At 44.3% G+C, this 24,628-nt stretch overlaps 1 protein-coding gene across 16 annotated transcripts in view; it reads left to right on the top strand.

Annotated features, from left to right (window-relative positions):
• The window catches only part of LOC148542406 (uncharacterized), a 42,912-nt gene extending 18,563 nt beyond the window's left edge, over nucleotides 1-24,349 (top strand). For 9 of the 16 annotated variants that reach the window (XM_088468102.1, XM_088468075.1, XM_088468115.1 and 6 more), the window contains 3 exons: nucleotides 6,127-6,250; nucleotides 22,663-22,926; nucleotides 23,526-24,349. In XM_088468102.1, coding sequence (XP_088324228.1) covers nucleotides 6,199-6,250; nucleotides 22,663-22,926; nucleotides 23,526-23,797 — 588 coding nt within the window. In that variant the 5' untranslated portion in view covers nucleotides 6,127-6,198 and the 3' untranslated portion in view covers nucleotides 23,798-24,349. Of the gene's footprint in view, nucleotides 1-5,605; nucleotides 5,763-6,126; nucleotides 6,251-22,662; nucleotides 22,927-23,525 lie in introns of all 16 variants that reach the window. The other 7 variants (XM_088468066.1, XM_088468038.1, XM_088468048.1 and 4 more) reach the window with 2 other exon arrangements.
• The last annotated feature ends 279 nt before the right edge of the window (nucleotides 24,350-24,628 follow it).

Genomic DNA, 24,628 nt, shown 5'->3' with positions numbered 1-24,628 from the left:
GTCATGACGTGCATCCCGGGGACTAGTCTCTTCCCCAAGAGAGTTTTCATCTCCTGGTGAGCAGGGGGGGCCCCCCTGAGGTGACCCTTATGGCCTTCTGACTTTATCACACTATGGTGTTACAGTTCAGCTCTTGGGATTCTGAAGCAACCTTCAGTGACTCTTTGTCGGTGAAGTGGTCCTTCCACTTTGCGTACCTGTGTTCTCCGGTCTCCCTTCCTCGAGGGAAGTGTTTCAATCGAGACGGAGATGCTTTCCTGCTGGTGGCTCCTGATTGCCCCAGATGTCAGGGGTACTTGGGTTTTCGGAGTCTCTCCATCGATACTCCATTCCTGATGCTTCACTGCCCGGATCTGTTGTCTCTGGGTCCTTGGTTTTGCCTTGGACCTGGGTCGTTTGTCTTTGACTGCGTCCCTACAGTGGTCTTACGGCTTCCCTGGCTTTGTCATCGTTGGAATGATTAGAGCACATAGATCAGGTTTTGCTGGGACCTATCACAAACTGTGGCAGCCATAATTCTTATGGTATTGTACCTGTTGATACGATCCTCCGGTGTCCAGGATTTCCAGATATTCTAGCATTCCTTCCGGCTGGCTTGGGTTTCACCCTCGGCCTGGCCTTCCTGACAGTGCGGATCTCTACACTGTCAGTATGGTTAAGATATGGAATTGCTCCGCTCTGGTATCCAGTTCATCCTTTGGAGTGTTTTCTGGATTGTGCCTCCATTTGTCCTCCCTAGGGACTCCTTGGGAGTTAGTAGTGATTCTTCGTTCCCTCCGGGGACAGTCAATGGAACCGCTGGTTGTGATAGCCATTACGTGGTCTATTGCTTAGGCTCTCTTTCTCTCAGGGTGTTTATATCAACCAGGAGAGTGCCTGAATTGGGAGCGTTCTCATGTGGTTCCCTCTTCTGTGTTTCTTCTTAAAGTGGTTTTTAGGTTCCATATTATTCTGGAACTTATGGTACGGCCATTCAGTCCCCAGTCCTCTCGGCATGGTGTGGCCTCATTGACTGTGGTCCGGCCTCTTTGGATTTATGTGATCTGTTCAAGTTCCTTACGGAAATCTGACTCCTTATTGGTGGTCTGCGATTTCTGGTTTTCACAGGAAAGGATGGCCGGCCTATAACCAAATGTTGGCTGGATGGCCTCGTATGTCTTCCTCGGGGGCCTACCCATGGGTAGGCCTTTCTGTTGTTGACGCTTGTTTTTTCTCGGGCCATGTAACCCTCGTGGGCGGCTCGCTGTGGAGCCTCGGCTGTTTTGCGTTACTAGGTGACAACGTGGTCTTCTGTCCACACCTTTTTAAGGTTCTAGGCATTGGTTTCCTTTGCCTCTCAGGATGCTTTCTTTTTAGCAACGGATTCTCCTCTCAGCACAGGAGCGTCCCCACCCTTGGTTGAACTGCTTTGGGACATCCCCAAGGTCAACCCTGTGGACCCCCTATGGGCCCTGAAGTAGAAAACAAGAGATATGGTAAGAACTTACCTTTGTTATCTCTGTTTCTACAAAGTCCATAGGGTCCACAGGGCGCCCGTCCTGACGCACCTGGCTTCATATGGGCTGTGTGGCTGGTCACCGGTTTTCCGTCTCCCATTTCTGTGAGTATGGTTATTGAGTGCTCCAGTTTTCTCTCTTTTTCTCTCCTCCTCTGGCCTTTGGCTACTTACAAACTGAGGTGCCTCTGGCTTTGGGGTGGGGTTATAGGGAGAGTGGACCCAAGTGCATCCTGGGAGCTAAAAGCTTTAACTGCGTGGTGCCCGGATTTGGTTCCCAACCTATACCCCAAGGTCAACCCTGTGGACCCTATGGACTTCGTAGAAACAGAGATAACAAAGGTAAGTTGTTACCATATCTCTTGTTTTTTATGTGTGTGTGTTTTTCACAATTTGTTTTATTACTTTCATGTGGGTGGGGGTCTGTTTTTTTTTTTTTTTTTTCTGCAAAGCGCTATGTGTTTTATTTGCACGTGGGGCTAATGTGTTTTTTTTTTTTTATGCGAAGCCTATGTGCTTTATTATTTTCATGTGGGGCCTATATGCTTTCATGTAGGGGCCTATGTATGTGATTTTTATTCATCATGTGGGGCCCCCCACAGTGGGGGTTAATGTGTGTGTTTTTTTCCCCCTGTTGAGTCCATAGTATATTATCACTAAGGATTCTGTAAGGTCTGATGCAGGAGAAAATCAATGTGGGGTGACACCATGAGTGACTGCACTCGTTTACACCAACCCTAGTGACGCCACTTTAGTATAGTATTACATTATAACCATGTGTATATAAAGCTTGTCTTTTCATCTACAGATTCCCTTTTGTCATTGTTACAGTATTATTATAGTATATTTCAAACTCCGAAATATGAGGCTTTATTTCAATAAGGGGCGCCAAAATCTATATCCGCTTACCAAAATAAATTGGGCTCGGGCCGGTCCTGACTGTAGCCTCTGTATATTGTAATATCAGATAATCCCTAGTTCATTTTAAACTCTTAATTTTATTTGTGCACTTTTTATTTTAATAATATTTCACAATTTTATGGGTTTTGTTCCTTGGGGGGCATTATTTTATCAGTCATTAATACAAGTATGTTTTAATACACTTCTACTTGCACTTTGCAACTTCCCTTTTTGGACACTATGGTAGTACTGTAGGTAGCACCTCTTCATAACATAATTGAATAGAATAATATTGAAGAGTGTCAAGATAACCTGTGCGGTTGTTCTTTTTCCCTAATGCTGGCCATACACTAGTACGACCAGCATAAGATGAGATTCATTTTACGATTTCCCTTGAATACCCTGGTAGTCCCTGCCGCACGATTGACACATAATGTACATATGATCTCACGATACGACGATCTGCAGATTAGGAGGGAAGGTCATTGAAAGAACACACACTTCTTCAAAATATAACTCAAATGACGCCGGTCAGACGCACGATGCATCACATGCACAAATACACGGCACGATACGTTTTAAGAGCGGTGGGAGCGCGCATCGTATCCTACCTAAATACATTTTCTTCTTCAGGGTCTATTAGGGGTGCAGAGGGTTGACCTTGGGGTATAGGTTGGCAACCAAATCCGGGCACCACGTAGCTCCCAGGATGCACTGGGTCCACTCTCCCTATAACCCCGCCCCAAAGCCAGAGGCACCTCAGTTTGTAAGTAGCCAAAGGCCAGAGGAGGAGAGAAAAAGAGAGAAAACTGGAGCACTCAATAACCATGCTCACAGAAATGGGAGACGGAAAACCGGTGACCAGCCACACAGCCCATATGAAGCCAGGTGCGTCAGGACGGGCGCCCTGTGGACCCTATGGACTTTGTAGAAACAGAGATAACAAAGGTAAGTTCTTACCATATCTCTTGTTTTCTACTTCAGGGTCCATAGGGGGTCCACAGGGTTGACCTTGGGGATGTCCCAAAGCAGTTCAACCAAGGGTGGGGACGCTCCTGTGCTGAGAGGAGAATCCGTCGCTAAAAAGGAAGCATCCTGAGAGGCAAAGGAAACCAATGCCTAGAACCTTTTATTTTATGAGTGATTAGTTTATTTTTACTTTTTGACTCTTCTGGATGTCCAAGCTGCCGCTTCGGCACCCCGCCGGCTCTGCGACGCCAGTACAGATCTGGGGATCTCGGCAGGACCCCATAGTCTGTGCTAGCCGGACTCTGCGGGCGCCCAGGACTGCGACCGGATCAACGGGGAGCAGGTAAGGTCGCGGATCACCGCTTGCAGTGATCCGCGCATTTCTGCAGTCTTTTGTCTCTGGGGACAGACCGGAGGCGCTGCCAGTGGCGGCGAGCCCCCCCATACTCCGCATGTCCACTAGACCACCAGGGACTTAACAATCGGCAGCGGAAGTCGGCATTCCGGGGGTTAATAGCCGGCCAGGTGAGGCAGTCTTCCCTGTTCAACGGCTCCTCCCCTCAGCTCAGCAGTATATTATATGTAATGTTTATGTATATATATTTCTGCATTGTATGTGACTTATGCTAGCGCTGACTGTCTGTGCTTTTTCTTACTCACCTGTCAGTGCATGTCTATCCCTACTCTTTACAATCTACCCTAATACAGGTGTGCCTAGGGTGGTTCTGAAACCTCATACATGTGTATAAGTATTTGTGTATGTATGTATGTATATATATATTTTCAATATTTGTGAGGCTTGTCATATACTGTTGCGTGCTGCACGTTGCCATATTCTAGATGGAACTGTGTGTTGCATACGCTTATAATGGGTCCCTGCAGCTAATCTTAGCGTCAGTCAGGACCAGTATAGCGCTGCTTGATATTTCCACAATGATTGTCAGATATGTCTGACCAGGAAATAGAGCACGATACTGCACCCATTTTTGGTATCCTGCAAGTCATGTACTGCAGGTATGAGTACGGAGGATTTGACTCAGAAAGGGTTATGTTTATGGTGCCATCAGGTGCCGGGCCCTTTACAGGACTTGGGCGGTTTGTTTCTCAAGACCCTGGCCTCCATTGCGGATCGCCTGGCAGCCCCCATTGTTACTCACTTGGGGTCACTTCAACATGCTACCATTTCATCTCGCAGTTTCTTGCGGTTTACCCCTGTGACACAGACTATCGCTCCCTACCGGGGTTTTTCACAGTACATGCAATTCCCTCAGGTACCACAGTCTGTCATTTCCCTTGCTGGGTGGATGTCGTTTCTACGAAACACAAAATGGCGTAATAAACGCCCTGTGGTTGCTTCCCAGTCTGCACTGCTGTCTAACATAGATCGTCAGCCAAGTGTGAACTCAATGATTATCGGACTCTTATCCCATTCGCACAAGGGGGAGCCTAAATCAAGTATTATTATCCCTGCTTTGGTGCTGGCGGTCAAGTCCATCCTAGTTATAGAGGATGTTGAACCTGCACCTAAATCAAATCACCCTCAGTTTAAGCATTAATGTGTCTTCAGCTGTTTTCCCCTTCTCTGAACAGCGGGTGGATCACATGGCAGGGGACTGGCTATCGCCAGATGAGAAGTATCACAAAAGCGTTTGGCCTCATGTTTCCCATTCCCCGAGGGTCATTGCAAGTAATAGGAATCACCACCTGGGGTGGATTTTCATGTTACTCATTTCATTAAGAGCGCCACTACGCCTCCCATCCCTGCCCGGACGGATTCGTAGGTGGTAAGTTTGCCTGAAATCAATATACTCTCTTTCGGGGGCTGTTGCCTGTCCAACCATGGCTATCGCATGGGTGGCTGATGCTATTGAGTGCTGGGCTGATGCATTTGTTGAACTTTTTCCCTTGAAAAACTTCTGGGGATCAGATGCCTTTTGTTGATTACATTCAAAATGCAGTTTCATATGTTGGAGTAACAACATTGGATGCCAGTCTCCTAACCTTCAGGGTTTCGGCTGCGACTGTATCCACCGCCATACCTTATGGCTGCGCTCATGGAAGGCTGAGGTGGACTCCAAGGTAGGCCTTAAAATGGATACCCTATATTAGGGAGATCTTGTTTGGTCCTGACCTTGACAAGATTGTAGCACCATTGGCAGTATCACTAACTGCAAATTTCCGCCTTCACCTACTCCCACTACAAGGCCTTGGACTAAATCTGTTAAGTCTTTTTGTCCTCAGGGGCAGCCTAAAGGCCAGTCTTTTCCTAGGCTGTCTGCCTCCACGAGGGCCGCCATACCCGGGACCAAGCAGACCTAGAACTCCAGACGCCCTGCTTCTTAACCTGAGGATACACCTTCAGCCTGACGGGACAGGTCTTCATCTGGGGGATCCCAGAGTGAGTTAGACTTTTTCAGTTCGCCCAGTGCTGGTGTCAAACCACCATGGATGCTTGGGTAAGAGTTGTAGTCTCTCACGGGTTTTTATGCTGATGGAGCACAGGATTTTTTCAAGGTAGTATGTAGAGACATGCAACAGGTCACCTGTTTAATCTTGCTGCTATACTAACCCCTTGCCTAGGATGCACATTACAGCGTATGGAGACACAGGTCAGTATATTCATCACCACCACCAGAGCTCCATTGTCCTTTCAAGAATACCATTTTGTTTTCCCCAACCCTACCCACTTGCTTGTGAATTATCTCTTTCCCTAATCTAGGTTTGGTTGATAGAGAGGGCATTGCTTGTGTGTCTTTTCACAGAAACCTTAAACTGTGCAGCAGACGACAATATAGAAATCAGCAGTGCAGCAAAGAGAACTATCATTGCAGGGAATGCTGAAACGAGCCAGGATGCAAAGGCCGCACACTCGTGGTGCGGAAGCTGGTAAGTTAAGTGATGGAAAATGTTCTTGCTTGTTGGGGGGAGAACAGTTTCAGCATTGGTATTCAGAGGGAGAGGTGCAAGGGAAAGTGTACATAAGGCACATGCTAGTAGCAGTAGGGGAAGGTGACACCTGATCATCTGGCACAATATTGGTTTGGAGCCAGGTACGCCAAGAGCCGCGGCGGGCCCGGGTAACAGGACGTGGCCTAATCATGGGAGGTGTGGCGACGCCCCCTTTGGGGGGAAAAATAAGATTTTCAGCGAAGCGGCGCTGGCGAGGGGGGCGCTCTGAGCCCCCTCAGCCCGGTGCGAAGCCAGGGGGGGCGCGATCAGTGTGATAGCTTCCCCCCCCCCACAGGCATAGGAGACTGCTGTGGCTGCTGCTCAGCAGCCACGAGCAGTCTCCCACTGCAGCTCAGCACATGCTGTGTGCTGGGCTGCTGTGAGGGAGGGGGGGTCGGCGTCTGACCTGGGCACCTCAGGAAGCCCGGGCCCGGGTCATTTGTACAGGCGCCCCTGATTAGAGCATCTCCAATCAATTGATAAGGCGCATTATAAGGGCAAAGACGGGCATGTTGTGACAGGCAGTACTGTTACCAAAGAACCATACCAGGGAGAATTAATAAGATTTAAAATACATAGAATTGATTCACAGGGGTAAATTTACTATGGTGAAAGTTTTTAGAAGTGGAGATGTTGCCCATAGCAACCAGTCAGATTCTACTTAACATTTAACTAGCACCTTCTAGAAGATAATAGCTAGAATCTGGTTGCTATGGACAACATCTCCACTTCTAAAAACTGTCACTTATCCCACAGCATGCACTGAAGTGTCCACAGAGTAGGTGTTTAAGCAATGCCATGGCTGGGAGTTTAAGCTTTGCACCTTTAGGGGGGTATCCAATTAGCCGTGAAAACGATAAGTTTTCACTGGGGAAAGCTTTTCAGACCCATCGCACAAATGTTGCATGTATGTGCGCTCCCGTTTATTGTGCAATTCAATTACAAAACTGACAATAACATATTTGCATGATAATTCTTGCAGGGATGGCAGGCGAAAAGGGGGAAATCAGCCTGTACCCCCCAAAAAGGTAAACTAAGATTGGGTAACAGTATAGAAGTCTTGGCCATAATCAAAGGGTTTTGAGTTCTTAAGTAGTGTCAAATGGCTGTTATATGCATTTTTCTATAACAGTAAAAAAAAGATAGAAAGAAATATATTTTTTTGGTCAAAGTTAATAGTGTAGTTAAATTACGGGTACATTAAAGGGGGGTAAATATATTTTTGGGTCCTTTTAGGGCACTTAAAATTTTTTAAAAAATACACCTAATTGCAATGTTTAAAACACCTGCCCCATCCATACAGCCCCCCAAAATGCCTAACCTACTACTTTGAGTCTATTTTCCTGCACTTTTTACTTTTTCACCCCAATAATCTAATAAAAAAATATTTTTGCATAATTAGTCATTAAGGGGGATGTCCCAGGCGTTCTGCACCAAGTCCCGACATTTTAGACCAAATATGGGGATTTTGCACAACTTTTCACCTACTCTGAGATGATGAAAACTAATTTGCGATAATTGCTATGGAAGACTTCGGACCGCGGCTAATTGGATAGCATAATAACCATTTTTGGAGAAGTTTTCACAAGTCAAAAACTTTTCACCGAAAAATTGGTTATCGCGGCTAATTGGATACCCCCGTTAGACGGTTATCTACATTACTGCACAAAGAGTACTATAGGTAGGGATATAATCTGCATTCACATTGCTCACCCGTTTTGCTGCAAATTTTTCGATTCAAGGGAGGAATTAATAATTATTCCATTGGCAAATGCTTACCTATCGGCTGCACCATATAATGTGCATTTTTGAAAAATGTGGTTGTTTTGCATTGGAGCTTGGTGGCAATATCTAATCCTTCACACATCACTTGGACATTTTTTTTAGTGGACCCAACAAACACAAACAAATGCCAGCAGATGTTTTTCTTAAATCCACATGGTCAAACATAAGCCTGAATGGCCCAAGCAACAAATTTGGGCATAAAACTGATATTAGCAATGCAGAGTCTGATTCTGAGTCACATGTAAAACAGCTGTAATTCTGTCCGCTTCCAGCGATCAGAAATCCATGGAAACATCCGCCTATATTCTGAGTCAGTTGCATCTATGTGACCGCACTGCCCACAGCACTCCAGCTCCATCCTTTGTGCAGGAGAGCGGACAGAAATTGGACAGGTCTCTGCATATGTTCACCTCTGAATAGCCCAAAACTGTCTGCTTATACATTCAAGCGCCCCTTTCAGCCTTAACACAAAATAATTTGTAAATGCTATAAGTTGTGTATGCAGACCGCAATGTATTTGCTGCAAATTTGGGCCTGTTTCTGAGTTGCACTCAATTCTGAATGCTGATGGACTTACAAAGTGTGTAGACTGCCTCTTGACCAAGTCTCGATCCTGAAAGAACAGCTAACAGGCACCCTCGGGAGGAGGTTAGGGTTAGGCACCTCCGGGGAGGCTTCGGGTGCGGGGAGGGGGGGGTTAGGGTTAGTCACCCCCAGGGAGATTAGTGTTAGGAACCACCAAGGGAGGGTTAGGTTTAGGGGAGAGGGGATGGTTGGGGTACTTGGATGCCCCTGTCGGGACATGTCTTCAATGGGCTTCTGGCGTCGGTATGAGAACCAGTGGCTATTCAGACGTCTGTATTTAATACCGATTCCGTGCAGGAACCACCAGCCACAGTTTGCCATTTTTCACAAATGTGGATAGCGAGTGGTTTCATTCCCATGGTCAGCAAGATAGAGAGCTGGGGATGTAACAAAAAATTTGATATAAATTGAGCATTTTCCATTCATATTTGCCAGTTAAGATGTAGAATAATATGGCAAGAACTGCGGCATGTCTGGCACTCTGTTCCAGGTTTGGTGGTTCTGCCTGAAGGTTCAACTATACTGGCGTAAAGTTTTTGATTTAATATGCTCTGTGTCTAGGGTCACTCCCCCAACCCACCTTTCCTATGTTCTAATCTCATGCTCACTTCCTGGCACTCCTAAGGCCAACCACAAATTCATTAATAATGTCCTCATCGCAGGCAGGCATCTTATAGCAGTCAACTGGAAACGAGTGAAACCTGACCACAATGCCTGCCTTGATTAAAAATACCTGGCAAATATATTCCTATGAGAATATCACCAGTATACTGTACGACCAACACCCTCACTTTATTAGGGTGTGGAGCGATTGGCTGGCCTATTCTGATGCCCGCACTCTTTACACCACTCCTTTTTATCTGCCATCACAGTTTGAGGGCTGTAAATTTCTTATTTCCAATGAGGATCAGATTGTCCTTTTGTACTAAGCCTTTCTTTCAAACAAGTTATCTCCTGTGTTCACATATTATGATTCTGGCTTTAGACCATATTGGGTCCCCAGAAGATGTTTTTTTTTTTTTCACTAACTGCATGTGGTCAGAGCTTTGAGGACATTTGTTTAGAGGGCTGTCTGGTTGCGGCCTAGGATTGGCCGTTACCTTTGCGCCGGCTTCCTCTGACCTCCCAAGCGGTCAGAGGCCAGGCGCGGTGGTGGGTGACGCACTGAGGATTATACCTGGGGTCTGCTAGGACATCCATGTGCTCGCTCCGTGATGTGGTTTCTGTGGTTACCGTCATGGACGCAGCCATGAGTCTATATCCTGATTAGCCTTTTACCCAATGATAGCATTGGTTACTGTCAGCTGACACTATCCTCCAATGGCCTGCTACCTTAGGGTATTTAACCGGGCTCTGGACAACAGGAAGTTGCCTGTACAACTGTGTTACTTTCAGTGAAGACTTGCTGTTGCAGCGTTCCAGGTCCCAAGCTCTGTAGCTTCTACTAGTGTGTATCCACGGTGTGTACATCTACTGAGTACAATCTCCTTGATTCAGCTCCTGTGCCAGCTATGAGTCTGAAGCCGCAGTGTGTGTACTTAGAACGTCATCCAAGTATAATCTCCTAGTGCCATTCTCCAGTGTCAGCCTTGCGTCCGGATGTACAGAGTGTGTACTCATTAGATTACCCCAGTACAAACTTCCGGTATATTTTTCATTTGCTTTCTCTGTGATAAGTGTTCTTCCATTTACCACTTGTGCCGGATACCTGACCAAAGGACCGCGACCTGCTTGCTGGCTGCAGCTTAAACCCAATTCCAGTTTGGTCAGGTCTAGCCAACATCCGGTACTAGTGGATGAGGGAGTCCTTTATCCAGGCGCCTTGCCTCCTGTTCCTTTCCCAACCTGGGTCCACGTCTTCCAATACCTCAGCAGAGGGTCAGCATAGCCTGCGCGTGGCGAGGGCAAGTGGTGTCTGCAAGGTAGAATTTCCCTTAAACTGGGTACACACTTGCCAAAGGGCCAACATATCAGGCGGCCGGTACATACTAGACCATCTGGTGCCTGACCGGCCAATATGTCTGACGACCCAACAGAGGCACGCACCAGACAAAATAGAGCGTACACACTAGAGGATTTTGAATGAGATGTTGTTCCAATGCATCGGAATCGGGCATAACGGTCAAAAAATCATCTAGTGTGTACGCACCTTTAGGCTCTTTTCACACACAATGTTTTGTCTCCATAGAGAGTTGTAGTCAAACACAGAAATACATACATGCTTGCAGATTGCACAAAAACGCCACGGTTGGCCTGTTACAGCCGTGAATAACCACTGACAAAGAAGTCTGCTGTCCACAGTCTTCTGTTTTACAGATTGAAAAGAGATTCAAACACACGGCAAAAACATTACACACGGCACAAAACTGTTGCTTGTGAAAGTGACTGATCCACAGGAAAAAAATATATATTTTTTTTATGTCCGAACAAAATCATGTTTGTAATAGCCCTTAGGCTTATGTGATGGTCAGAAGAGAGATTGGAAAGCAGTCCACTGCTAGGTGGATTTCTTCGATCATCTGTTAGACTTAATGGAGCAAGGAATCCTGTTACTAAAAATCTCAATGCACATTGTACAAGATTGGTGAGTGACTCCTGGGTGACATGGCACATTACCTGGATGAGCAGTTGTGTAGGGCCACCTCTTTTCATACATTCAACAGATCCTACAGGTTTCATATGCTAATAGGATGAAGAAAGATTTTCATACTTGCATTGTAATATTTCATTGAGTACATTGGTGGACACAGGGCACCCACTCTTTCTCTGCTCTCCTTTACATTTTGTTGATGAAGGAGGATTTTGCTCGTACCTCTCTATTTTGTTCTTGTAGGGCTTGGTTAAACAGAAGTGAGATCCTTGCAGATCCAGGGTGTATGGGGCTAAAGAAGTTTTTAGCTCCACACACTGTGCTCCAACATCTCCCTCAGTGGACTGAAAAGACGCCCTCAAAATTATGAATTTTTCAATTGCCATTTAATGAATGTAATTTACTGTCTTAATTTCAAAATTCATGAGGTACACGAATGAACGTCTGGCCTAAGACGCTGGAGCCTCTCCAGCTCCAAACTAATTCAGTAGCTCACTAGGGCACGCCCAGAAAACGATCCACTTTACCCCTCCATTTTCTTCTGCACTGAAGGCCTGGCAAGAGCAGTCTGAACCTATAGTGAGATCTGTGGAATACGAGTTGGGGAGACAGATTACAAGATTGCATTATTTTCTTGATTTGAAACGATTTCTAGTATTCTATCTCCCTGCTCTAACGGTGCATACACACGGTCCAATTCTTCGATCATTGCTATCGTTGAACGATTTTTTTTTCTATTTTAAACATGAACAATTTCGTTCATTGATATTAACGATTTCATTAACGATGAACGATATCGTACAGTATTTAAATGATGAAGAATTCAAATGCCAATGATTGGTCCAAGTGTTCTTGAGGGATGTATACTGGGCAGATGTTTCAAGAATGTTGGGATGGGCTACCATGAGGGAATAAAAAGGTTGGGGACATTTTAAACTCTGCATTTCTTGCTCTGTGGCTAGTTTGGTTTATACCTGCTGAACGTTGTTGAATTGCTAATTTACTCGGGTTTGTTTTTGGCTTGCCCTCAACAAAGTGCGTCTATTGTGCTGCTGTTCTGTCATGGATCCCATTCGTCAGCGAATAATGGTGGAGTACGCAGGGGTCGTGATATTGTCTGAAAGGGAGAGGGCCGAGAAGAGGAGAAGGCCACGTTCCTGTTGGACAAAGGAGTGGCTACTGCGGAGGGATACCTTGTCTCTCATGCCTCTGTTGATGGAGATACGTGAGAATAATCCGGGCGACTACTGGAATTTCTATCAGATGGACGAGGTTACGTTTCAGGAGTTGCTGCGGCTTGTGACACCTTTCATCCAGAGACAGGATACGAACATGAGGAGAGCGATTTCGGCTGAGGAGAGGCTAGTGGCTCCCCTGCGCTTTTAAGCTACCGGAAGATCCTTAGCTGATCTGAAATTCGAGACCTTGATTTCACCACAGGCTTTGGGTGTAATTATCCCCGAGACATGTAAGGCCATATACAAGGCCCTCAAGTCTGAGTTTAAAGGTAAGATTTTTTTGCAAATTATGCATGGTGATATATGCATGCAATGAGACACTGTATGTAACCTTGTGCCTGTGCCCCTTAGCCGTATATGATGCTAGATAAATAGTAGTTTAAATATTGTTTGTTTTTTTTATAATGGGTGCAGGGTATATAGTTAACACAGGTTACATGGGTCCTTTTATCAGCAATGTCCCACATAGCATGTTTCATTCCTCCTTTCACATTGACATTGTAAAACCTGGGTTATTGCACATGAGCGTGCAGCACCCCTGGCTACTCGGTAGTGTGAAAGGTCCCCCGAACAAATATACTGGGTCCACCAACTGTGCATTTTAACTTTGTTTGCGAGCATGGTTGCACACATGTTCAACCAGGCTCGCAGTGTGAATGTGTATCATGGGTCGAGGTGACCTGGTTCCCGTTCACTGCATAGGGAGAGCCTGTGCTTGAAGATGATCTCCTCGCCACACGCCGGCTCCACAATAATGGTGGTGACGTCATGGACCCGTCATTATAGCCACCTCTGGCTGCAAGTCCGAAAAAGGTCTCAGGCGGGTCACACCTGGGATCGTGTCTTGTACAAATCCCGGGTGAGACCTGCCATCTGCGTTGTGAAAGGGGTATTGGTGCTGCATAAAACTTTAAATAAATCCTAGAGATAAAAAGGCCCTTGCCAGGAAATACACATGGGCCCATTAATATGATGTCATTATATCAATATTAAAGTCTCTATAACGCTTCCTGCTTCGCCTCAGTACAGAGGCAAAGTAGGAAACCGTAATGATGAGATGTATTAACATGTCATATGCTGGAGCAGGGGAGTGATAACTTCCCCCTCCGGCAATCCCTGCTAGAGATCACAGCGCATCAGGCTAGTGCTGATGATCAGTGTTTCTTTCCCTGCCGTCTCCATTGAGCATGTGTGAAATATTGCAAAGATCACAAGGTGAACTGACCGTTCATACATAGCTCTTGGCCATCGGCTCTGCTATCTTGTACATTGTAGTGGCCATAATGACAGGGGTACGTAGCACCCCTGTCATTTACCGCCCAGCACCCAAATCATACTTGGGGGTGAAGCGGTATCCGCGCACATAATGTTCGTGGATGCCGCTTTGTCAGTTAATACATAGCCCTTTAATGTGATGATATAATAAACATTCTAGTGTGTAATCCATTTATTATAACTTTATTTATTTTTCTATTAGCAGTTTCCTTCTACTGTGGAAGATTGGCAGACCATCGCTACTGAATTTGAAAGGAAATGGAACTTTCCTAACTGTGATGGTCTCATTGACGGCAAGCACGTGAGAATTACCCAACCCAGCAAATCTGTCTCGTTGTACTACAATTACAAGGGCTAATTTAGTATAGTCCTTATGGCAATAGTTATGGCCAATTAAGAGTTTTTATTTGTGGACTTTGGAATGAAAGGACGAGCTTCTGATGGTGGTTCTTTTAAAAACACAGTTTTTTACGAACGGATGGTAAACACCCTAAATCAACCACCAGCAGATAAATGTACTCATGGGTTGAGTTTTGTTTTTGTAGAGGATGAGGCATTTGCTTTACATCACCTCTTAAAGCCTTATGCCCAAAGGACATTGACGTGCGAAAGGTGTATTTTCAATTACAGGCTGTCCAGAGCACGATGGACAGTTAATATTCTGGATCCTCAGCAACAGATTTAGGGTGTTTCATACAGCAATAAACTTGAGGATCAATAAAATTAATTGGGTCGTGCTTGCCTCGTAAGTTCTGCACAATTTACTGTTGAGGAACACCCAAAGGCAATTGACTTTACCAGCTGCTAATTTTCCAGAACCTGTTGATCAAAGCTGGCCCTCTGTGAATTGTCCGCCATTTCCACAGGCTAGCACAGCAGGGGCAAAAAGAAGTCAGGGAGCGGTACCTGGCATATTTCAATGGTGACGGGGCCGTTTCCTGGCAGGCTGACCGTATTGGCTAATTGTACAACTAAATTACTTAACAAAAAAGTTCTGTTTAAAACTAATAAAGAAATAGTCAATAAAAACTTCTTGGTTTAACCAAATAATATATATTTTTTATTTCTAATGCTTTCTAAAGTGTCTTTAGGTATTTTGATTTAACTGAATACAAAAACTTAAATGTATAACCGTTGAAGATATTAATTCACATTACATTATAAATTCAATGTGTAAAATTTGGCAGTAAATGGATAAAGATTTCTTAAGTTTGTCTACAATAATGTATAGGTTAATTAACAATGGTTTTGGTTTGTAATGCCTCAGGAACTAATTCTAGGCGGACAACACAGCGATACAGGAGAGCCTAAACAATGCAGATCCTGACTTCAGGTTGTAGGTACCCAAAACCTCCCCTCTTCCTACCACACAACAACCCTCTTCCAGTGTTGTGAAAATACCCATTCCCGAGGTGGTGTTTAACCCTAATCTCCACCCAGGTAGTGGCATAAACATCCACCCCCCCCCATAGACACATACATTCCCAACCCATATACCCCGGTGCGTATCCACTACTAGATAGTGTAACGACAGTACTATTACAGCATTGTCATCGTACAGTTGTTCCTCAGCCCCTGTCCTGCCTACACTGAACAATATGTAGTTCAGTGCAGGCACCATCCCTCATCCCCGAACGTGCCCAATTGATGTCGGAAACTACCAGCAGGAGCGTGCATCGCTGGTCGAGTCCGACATTAAACTGGCCAAATTATGCACGATTAATGAGTGATTGAACGATAATCATGTCGTTATCGTTCAATCGCTCATTAATATCGGTAGCAAGTGGATACGTGTGCCCTGGTCTTACCTCTTTTGGTCACAAATAGGTTAATATCAAAAATAAACATTAAAACATTTTATCTTTATTAAATATATGTGAAAATCTACGCTGCAAATAACAAGACAGACAACCATTTTCTGTTTGATGTTCTTGGTTATAAAAATATTTTTTGGGCAAAACTGGAGAATTCTAGACAGGATCTCCAAATTTTAACCAAGCCCATGAGTGCCTTCATAATAAAGAGTACTCAGATAAGGACAACCAGGCACATGAACTTTTGGTGATGTATAGCAGTCACCCAAAGAAAAATGCAGACATAACTGGGTAAAGGTGACGATACTGATACTTCTGAACCGTATCCGCGGAAGTCACAATCAAATATATGAATGCCAAACATCCAGCATCGGGCAGTTGAGGTGGTTTACTCTATATCATCCTAAAGAAAGAGCAGAAGAAATCGGGCAGAACAATTTGTAAAACATGGTTAAAAATAAAAACGATAAAAAAAATTACAAATTTAAAAACTGTTCATCACTATGAAGATGACTGTGCACTCTGCCAAGCAGAGTGCACACCACTTGAGGATGGCCCAGGGAGGTTGGTGGGGCAGGGGTTCCCGACACATATTGGGGATAATACTGTTGAGGAGGCTTTTGGGGATACGGCAGTGGGGGATGAGAACTAAATTCCGTTGGCGCTAGCTGCTTGGGTTTATATAGGGTTAGTGTTGTGGTTTCATCGATCATACCATTATGTAACACCTCATACATGACCCTTCTACAATACAGCTGGGTTTGGGGATTCATTTTCCTAATTTCATTAGCGATGTTTGGTCCAAAAATAGTGAAATCATCCGTGTTCGTATGTAGCACCTCCTCGGTCCGGAACTTGAGGATGTTGACGCCTTGTCTGCCGACCTCCGCTTCTTGGCGGCAGGTTCAGAAAGTGGTGGTGGCGCCTTGACGATGGTGTCCTCAAGTTTCATCAGCTCACTGCCCGGAGCGTCAGGATCCACTTCCATGTTAATTATCAAATAAAGTACATGACCAAATTGGTCCAATATATTTTTGTTTTTACATTCTTAATATCATTACATTGGTAAAGTGGGTAAGGGTGAAAACAATTAATCCCTTTCCACTGTTGTACAGTAATCTTTGCTATAACAAAAACAAACCCTATATATTTGTTGATGTACTTACGGTATCCTGACTCTCCGGTTCACCCTCTGGACAAACCTTCTCCACGTCCTCATCCAGTGAGCTGATTGACCGCTTCTCCGGCTCTTTCTCCAGGAATATTTGGTGTGCTCCCGCATGAACTCTGGGCCTGATTCAGAGCCGGACGCTCTGACAAGAGCGCTCGCTCTGAATCAGGACCCTCCTGCCTAAAATTGGAGCCACCTCCTGGCCGCTCGCATAGCTGTGGGTGACCACCCACAGCTTATGCGAGCGGCCAAATAGATGGTCATGATGGTCAAGACCATCGCAACCATCAGGCTTGCGACGAGATCCTGCGGTAGGGTCTCGCTGCCGCAAGCCCAGGAGTGCTTTTGCCTCTATCAGAGCCAAAAGCACTCCCACTGACATCACTAGTGATGTCAGTGGGGCCGGCCCCAGACGGTAGGCGTTCCCATGGGAACGCCTCCGTCTGGGCAGCAACGCCCCCCGGCATGCCCACCGAAGGGGGCATGCTGTCACTCACCATCGACAGCACGCCCCCTTTTGTGCGAGACCCATAGCGACGGCTATGCGGGTCTCGTGCATGCGCACGACTGAGCTCCCCCCGTCGTGCGCACTAGGGCACCATCGACCCGCTTGCGAGCGGGTCTGAATCAGGCCCTCTGTCCCTAAGTTAATCTTCTGCTTTACCTAGGCTATGGCTGTATTCTTCTTCAGGCACCTGCTATACATCAGCAGCTTCTGGTATGCCTGGTTTTTAAGGTTCCAATCGGAGTACTCTTTCAGCTTGATATTCCACAAGTACTCATTGGCTTGGTATAATTCCAGGAACACTGTCCAGAATTTGCGGTTTCCAGCCATGTCTGAAATAATAAAATGTGAAAACACACATTAAAATAAAAACTATAAACATTTCTTTTAAGTTCACTATTAGGGCCTCCAACTATGCAGTGCCCTCCTGGTGTGCCCCTTATGCAGAGCCCACCTGCAGTGGCCCCCTTATGCAGTGCCCTCTTATGCAGAGCCCACCTGCAGTGCCCCCTGTTGGGTGGAAGTCATTGGTGGCCATCGGTGGCTTTAAAAAAAAAAAAAAAAAAAATGTACTTACCTTTTTTTCTCTTGTAAACAGATGCCGATACTCTGCGTTGTCTGCTTCTTCCAGCGCGTGCTTCTCAAAATGAAGCCCAGGGAGTGGCCCAAAACGATGATCGTTCAATATGAACGATTTACCCATAGATATCGACCAAGTTGGCCTGCATGTACGGTCGACTCTAGATATCGTTATCGTACATGCGGCCACGCGCATTGTTGGTCGTTGACAGTAAAGTCAACAATATAACAATAAACAATATCGTTATCGTTCATTTCGTCCTGCAAATTTGGACCGTGTGTATGCACCATAATGGTTGAATTTTGGAGATATGGTTCTGTGTGAAATTTTAAAACGTAATAAATCAGTAGCTCTTATGTAACTGCATCAAAGAACACCATTAAAGGTCTTGACTGGCTTTTCAATTCAAGTGGCGCCACTCCCATATGAGATACCTTGGGATAAATTTAACCAATAATTGTAATGTATTCCAACTTAATTTTTTTACCTTGCTAGCCAAAATTAGATTTTCAGCCGTGGCTATCGTTGAGTTGCTCTGGCTGGGGAGAGTTAACACAATTAAGATGAATGTCTTGCGAAGAAACTATGGGATAAACGTATTAGGGTGTGAATTCTGTGCATCTGGGCAATTAAGGTTGGTTTTTGCTTTTTAAATTATTGGTGCTTTATATCTACAGGTTTAATTGCAGAGAATGGGCCAGTTTACAGAAAACACATCCTATTAAATATAACCAGGGGCAAATTTACCACTAGGCACCCGCCTAGGCCCGGCGGGTCTGTTGGGGCCCGTGTCTGGGTCCTAAATTCCGGCCCTGACTATCACAAATGCAGGCTTCTAGAGTAATTACAGCCAGTGCAATTACATTGATGAGGTGCATGGCTTCCCGCACCTCTAAACATCTGTACCGCTGAAGTGCTGTCCTTATAACAGTCCAGGGATACTGATAGGAGATACTGGGGAGCAGAGAGGAGCTGATTAGTGCACATGAGCTGAGGTTATTTTTTGTGCTATAGGTGTCTCCAGAAAAAAGGGGAATGTGGATGAGGGGTTGTCTTGAGGGGACTGGGGAGATGGGAAGTGTCTGCATTGATAATTTTTTTTTTCTAATAGGGACATTTATTAGGAATTTGACACTTGTACCAATATATAAATTGTATAGTATAACCAGGCTCAGTCCTGAGTCTCAGTCTCACCAACTTCTTGGTGATCCATTGCCTGACTTCAAGTTCAAGTGGCCACTCTGCAATGCCTTATAGTAGGATAACATGTAAAAGGTGGGGGTAACGGCAACTAATTGTAAGCAGAGGGTGAGATACTCATACACTGTCTACATGACAGTGAAAACTGTCCAGCATAGCAGCTTCCAATTATTCGAGCCTCTCTGTGTCTTCACTATCCTCAAACATGAGCTTATTTTTTTCCCTATGCTGTGTGAGGGCATATGTCAGTCAGACAATGTCAGCAAGCAGTATGTGGACTCCGGAATGCCGGCAGCGGGAGATTGACAATGCAGCTTAAAGCATTTCACGTGTGCTGGCAGCACAACCGTAAACATGATATTTAAGCATCATGTTTACAATTGTACCGCCTGTGTCCATGAAATGCATTAAGTAGCACTTGTCAATCTCCCAGTGCCGGCATTCTGGAGTCAACATACTGCTTGTAAACATTATTAATGTCGGCAAAACATATTTATTCTGTGGAAAAATATAGGTGAGAGTTAATTAGACACTGGAGAAATGAGGGACACAGGCCACATAATATTTCATTATTTAATACCACTTATACTATATACTACAATGTCACCTTACTTATACATATAATTAGATTAATAAGAGTAAGTTAAACAGTGACGTCATGTGGCTGCCAGTGGAGGACAGGAGCCGTGCAGCCTAGAGAGCAGTCATGTAGATCATGCAGACTGCTACATTGGTGAGTGTACATGTTAGATTTGCAGTTTTTCCCTAGCACACCACTATCTCCCCATGCTTATGCGTCTTCTCAGGATCCTTTGCCCACTTTCCTCTTTGTTTTACTTTTCTAGTGTTTCTCTCTGTTTTTTCAGACACTCTCTCTCCTCCGTCTAAAGCGTCAGCGTCTGTTGCCCACCTTACACTTTTTATCTTATTTTTTCCAATGTTTATCTCTCTCTCTGGTGTAGTGTAGAGTGCAGTGATGTTTTACCATGCAGTGTAGCTTATAGAGGGGTCATTAGTGCAGAAAGGTAGTATAGTGACGTTAACCATGAAGTGTAGCTCATAGAGGAATTAGTGGTGTGTAGGGTATAGATCAGTGTTGGCTAACCTTGACACTCCAGCTGTTGTGGAACTATATATCCCAGCATGCCCTGCCACAGTTTTAGCATGCCCTAATAGCAAAACTGTAGCAGTGCATGCTGGGTTATGTAGTTCCATAACAGCTGGAGTGTCAAGGTTAGCCAACACTGGTATAGATGGATTAGTGATGTAGTATAGAGTGGTGAGTGATGTAGTGTAGGGCACAAAAGGGTCAATAAAATACTAATCCCAAGTACTTGGCACACTATTATTGAATTAAGATGCAAAATGCAGGAAAAAAATATGCAATCTAAGTAAATTTAAAGGCAAAAGTTAGGTCCGACACAAGTGATCTGCATCATGCCTTGCACTACGTATCGTTATGCTTAAATACATTTTTTGTATTGGGGGGCCAAAGGAAATTTTTTCCCTGAGCTCCATATCATAAACAAACAGTCCAGGGGAAGAAATGTGAGTAATCGGCCAGAGATGGATCACAGAATGAGTGAAATTCAGAGAGCAGAAAGAAGATGTTTCCAAGTATAGAAATCTTTAGGTTATCGATCAGTAGGTTTGTAAAAGCGAAAGTTGTTAATAAAACAGTATGTAATGCAGTTTAAACTTTGTTCTCTTATGGTGCCTTTTTGTACCGTCCAGGTCTGTCTGAACCATGTTTTGCAAAAATAACACTTCTCCCCTATCTGTAAGACCTTATTTGAAAATGCAAAATTTGTGTGTCTATCTTCACTATACAAGTAATAAGCCTGTGGCACTGGCCAAGATAGTGGCAATCTGCAGAGCAGGGATGCAAAATTCAGTATGTTCAATGGGAGTAGCTGGGCATCTAGGGGTGTTCCTTGCTGAGTTCAGGATAGGCACATAAACAGATTTTGTATTGTGTGACTGATACAGTATTTAGGGGCTTATTTATCAATCCTTTTTTTTATCATAAAAAGCTGTAGAAACCGCAGTTTCTGCATAATATTATGAATTGTTGCTATGTGCGAACAAGCTAATGCAGGAGATTTCTCAGAAATCTCTACAGAAGGCTAATTAGCGCTGCAGACCGCTGTCCCCATTATCAGTGGGAACTACGGTCTGACACCTATGTACCAAAGTTTGGCCCCATTGGTCTACACCACATTAGTCAAACTACACCTGCACGATTTGTCATACTAATTTTTTACATTGCATTGCGCTGATAGAAAGAAAGGGCCACTTGCTTGTGTTTGACGCCTGCCAAAAAGTTACCAGCCAGTCCCTGAGTGGTTGGACGGAGAGAGTGAGATTCCTTCTGCACAGAAGTTAGGGGGCTTATATTCGGGATGTAGTTATGAGACCGGCAGCCGCGATGCCGCCGGTCTCAATACTGTCATCGAAATCCCGACAAGAGACTTAAAATAGGCGCCGAAATACCGTCACCTATCTTAATCTCGACTCCGGAACGCCGAAGGACGCCATCCCGAACTAGGTACATCCAAGGCGCACTTAGTTTTATCTGCGGGGGGGAGGGTTAGTTTTAGGGAGCGTAAGATGGTTAGGTTTTGAGGGGGAGGTTAGGGTTAGGCACTAAGGGGAGAGACTTAGGTTTAAGCATTAATAGGGAGGGTTGCGGGGAGGGGAGGGTAAGGGTGAGGCTACAAGAAGGGAGGGTTAGGAGGGGAATGGGGAGGGTAAGTATGCTTACCCGACCCCTGTCGGGATACCTACCATCAGGATGCCACTGTCGGTATTCTGACAGGAGGCATCCCGACAGCCGGCATTACATACCCATTTCTTATATTCACAAGAGAGCCTGGCCTCTGATGATACTGGGTCTATGAAAACCGGAAGCTAACACTGAGTATACATATATTTATGAAAGGAGTGTGTGCATTTGTCACTCTGGTGAACTGTAGTTAAATTACATGGGTGTCCTCCTTAGTATTGATAGTAATACAGGTTCCAAACAGTGGGGTAAAGATACTCCATGGAAAGAAACAGATGGCACTCCACAGATGTTAATAAAAGTGTATTGTACATACATAGCCATTGTGTCAAGGCCTCTGTGGAACTTTTCTTCTATGGATTGAGAGATGGGGGCCCCAAACCAGTATATTGCCTAGGGCTCCATGAGGTCTAAATCTGTCTCTGCATGTAACAATTAGTTCTAAGGCTGAACCAGCCTTCTGACTGATAGCTGCTTTAAATTAGTTGCAATCTTGCAGAAATCCTACTGGTTCTGTAAAATAGGAACCTTTTAGTATGTGGTTATAGGTATTGTGCTGGTTCCTCGCCCAGGTAGTTGATTATCACAGTACTAGTTTCCGGATATTTAAAATATAAATGTCCACCTTTTAGCCCATGGAAATTTTCTTGCCAATAATGGAGAGTGGCTACATTTAGTTGTTGTTCTGACTTTATTTCTCAATAAGAACATGTAGGATGTTGTGAGTGGGCATAAGTTGTGGGGAGTAGAAGTTGTCTCATTAACTTACTGCACCCAAAGACCATGCCTAATTGAAACTTGTTTGTTTTGACAATATCTAGGCAGGAATGAATTTGTTCCTGTTGTAGAACAAGAGAGAGACATTTCCAGGGCCGAGGGTAAAGAAGATGATGGACAGAGTGACATATCGGAGGATATCTATGAAGCTTGGTCCATGTACAGAAGTCCTCGATGGGAAAGCAGCTCATCTGAGGAGGATGATACAGATTTAAATAAAAACTCCAGCTCGTCGGAGACACAGCCTTATTATCATTATGAGCAAGAAGACTGGGATGCTGAGATGTTGGCATTGGAAAAACCTTATGGTAAAGTCTTCAAGATGCTGGGGAACACGCACTACAGTATATATTTTTTCTAATCTACCTAATGCAGTCTTAACAGCAATCTAGCCATGCTTCTCTCACCTTGACACCCTAGCCACGGCTCCTTCACCACGCGACCGTTACTATCTTTAGCACACAAGTCAATGCTCCCTCATACACTTTTACACATCTGTAAATGTACCTAAAAAATAGATATTTTTTTTTTTATTGTTTGCTAGAATGTGAGTGAGAGATGACCCAATTAATCTCCCATGTCAGTGGCTTTTGTCATGTAAGAGACTGCAGTTCAGTTTGCATTTGAAAAGTGGTAACCAAATGGGGGTCTGAAACTGAACAACATATCTACATAAAAATATGAAAGCAACAATGATTAATCCTACCTTTAGAGTAAGCAGGGTCACATTTCTCTAAGTTAATTTATTTTTTTATTTAGTGATAGCCAAACATTTCATATAGTTATTTTATTTGTGTGGGGACAAGGGGTGTTTTGAAAGGCAATCAACAATACTAGGTGAGCAGCTAGGATTGTGGAAACCATTCCCTTAGTGGTTGCTGAATCTCCACTTTTTCTTTTGACATAGATGACGAAGACCTGGCTGATTTTGCCTGTAAGGAGCACATTACTCTCTGTGGTTACGAGTCGGGGACTGAAGGGTCTTACAACCCAAGTTTACGTCATGTCCCTCCTATGGAGTGGAGCAATGTGATTAATGTCAGTGAATTTAATATTGAGGCTGGACAGTTTGAAGATGTCGACCAGTCTTGTCATGGTGTGGTATATGATTTGAAGGTAAATCCTAATGGAGTCTCTTCAATGCATTTTAGACAATCACCCAAACACGTGGCCCCCTAAGATTTTCCAGGCCCCATGGGCCTTGTTCCCATTTGAGTGTGTACTGTTAGCCTTTGCCTACCATCGCTCCTTGTAAACCCAAGGTTATCACTTCATCTGGCCAGGTTTCACATTTTTGAGAGTGATCACACTTAACGACAAAGGTACCAGTGGTGTAAACCCACCATCTCTGGTCATAAAGCTTTATCTGCAAGAACTGGGAGAATAATTTATTTTGTTGTTATAGTAGGCCAGTTTTACAAAGCAACGACTTAGTTTGTCTACTTATTTTTATATTTAATATTTTATTTGATTTGATATTGTTATTTAATTTACAAAACGTTGCAATTGTTTGTACTTTTTCATGTCCAGAAGGGTGGGGGTTCTTTTTTTTTTTTTTAGCATATTTGCACTATTTTAAAGTTTCCACAACGCCACCCCATTTACTTTAATGAGACTTAAAAAAAAAGAATATGCTGAAATATTTATGAATGTTTATTTTAAAATAGCCAGGTAAACACTGCCTTGTTTTCCATGTTACTTGATGCGGCGACATGAAAATAAATCTTAAGAGACGTATCAATACTTTGAGTTATTTTTCCTCCGTTCGCAATATAATCATTTGTAAATTATGTGTTTATATATGTATGTTCTCCAGAGGCTCATACCTCTTAACTCCATCTCCTTGATGGCTAGAAGGTGAGGTGTCATTGACATAAGGAAGATCTGCTGCAGTTGGTATAGTTGTTGCTTTTGTGAATATTCAATGCATTAAACAAAAGTATTGCTTAAATATGCAGTTTTAAATGGATAGTAATTTATTTGTGCTCATTCATTGTAAGCAAGCACAAT

Source organism: Taudactylus pleione, unplaced genomic scaffold (genome assembly GCF_031769625.1).
Source record: "Taudactylus pleione unplaced genomic scaffold, aTauple2 ptg000012l, whole genome shotgun sequence".
Lineage (NCBI taxonomy): Eukaryota > Metazoa > Chordata > Amphibia > Anura > Myobatrachidae > Taudactylus > Taudactylus pleione.
This window is presented reverse-complemented; position numbering and strand designations above follow the sequence as displayed.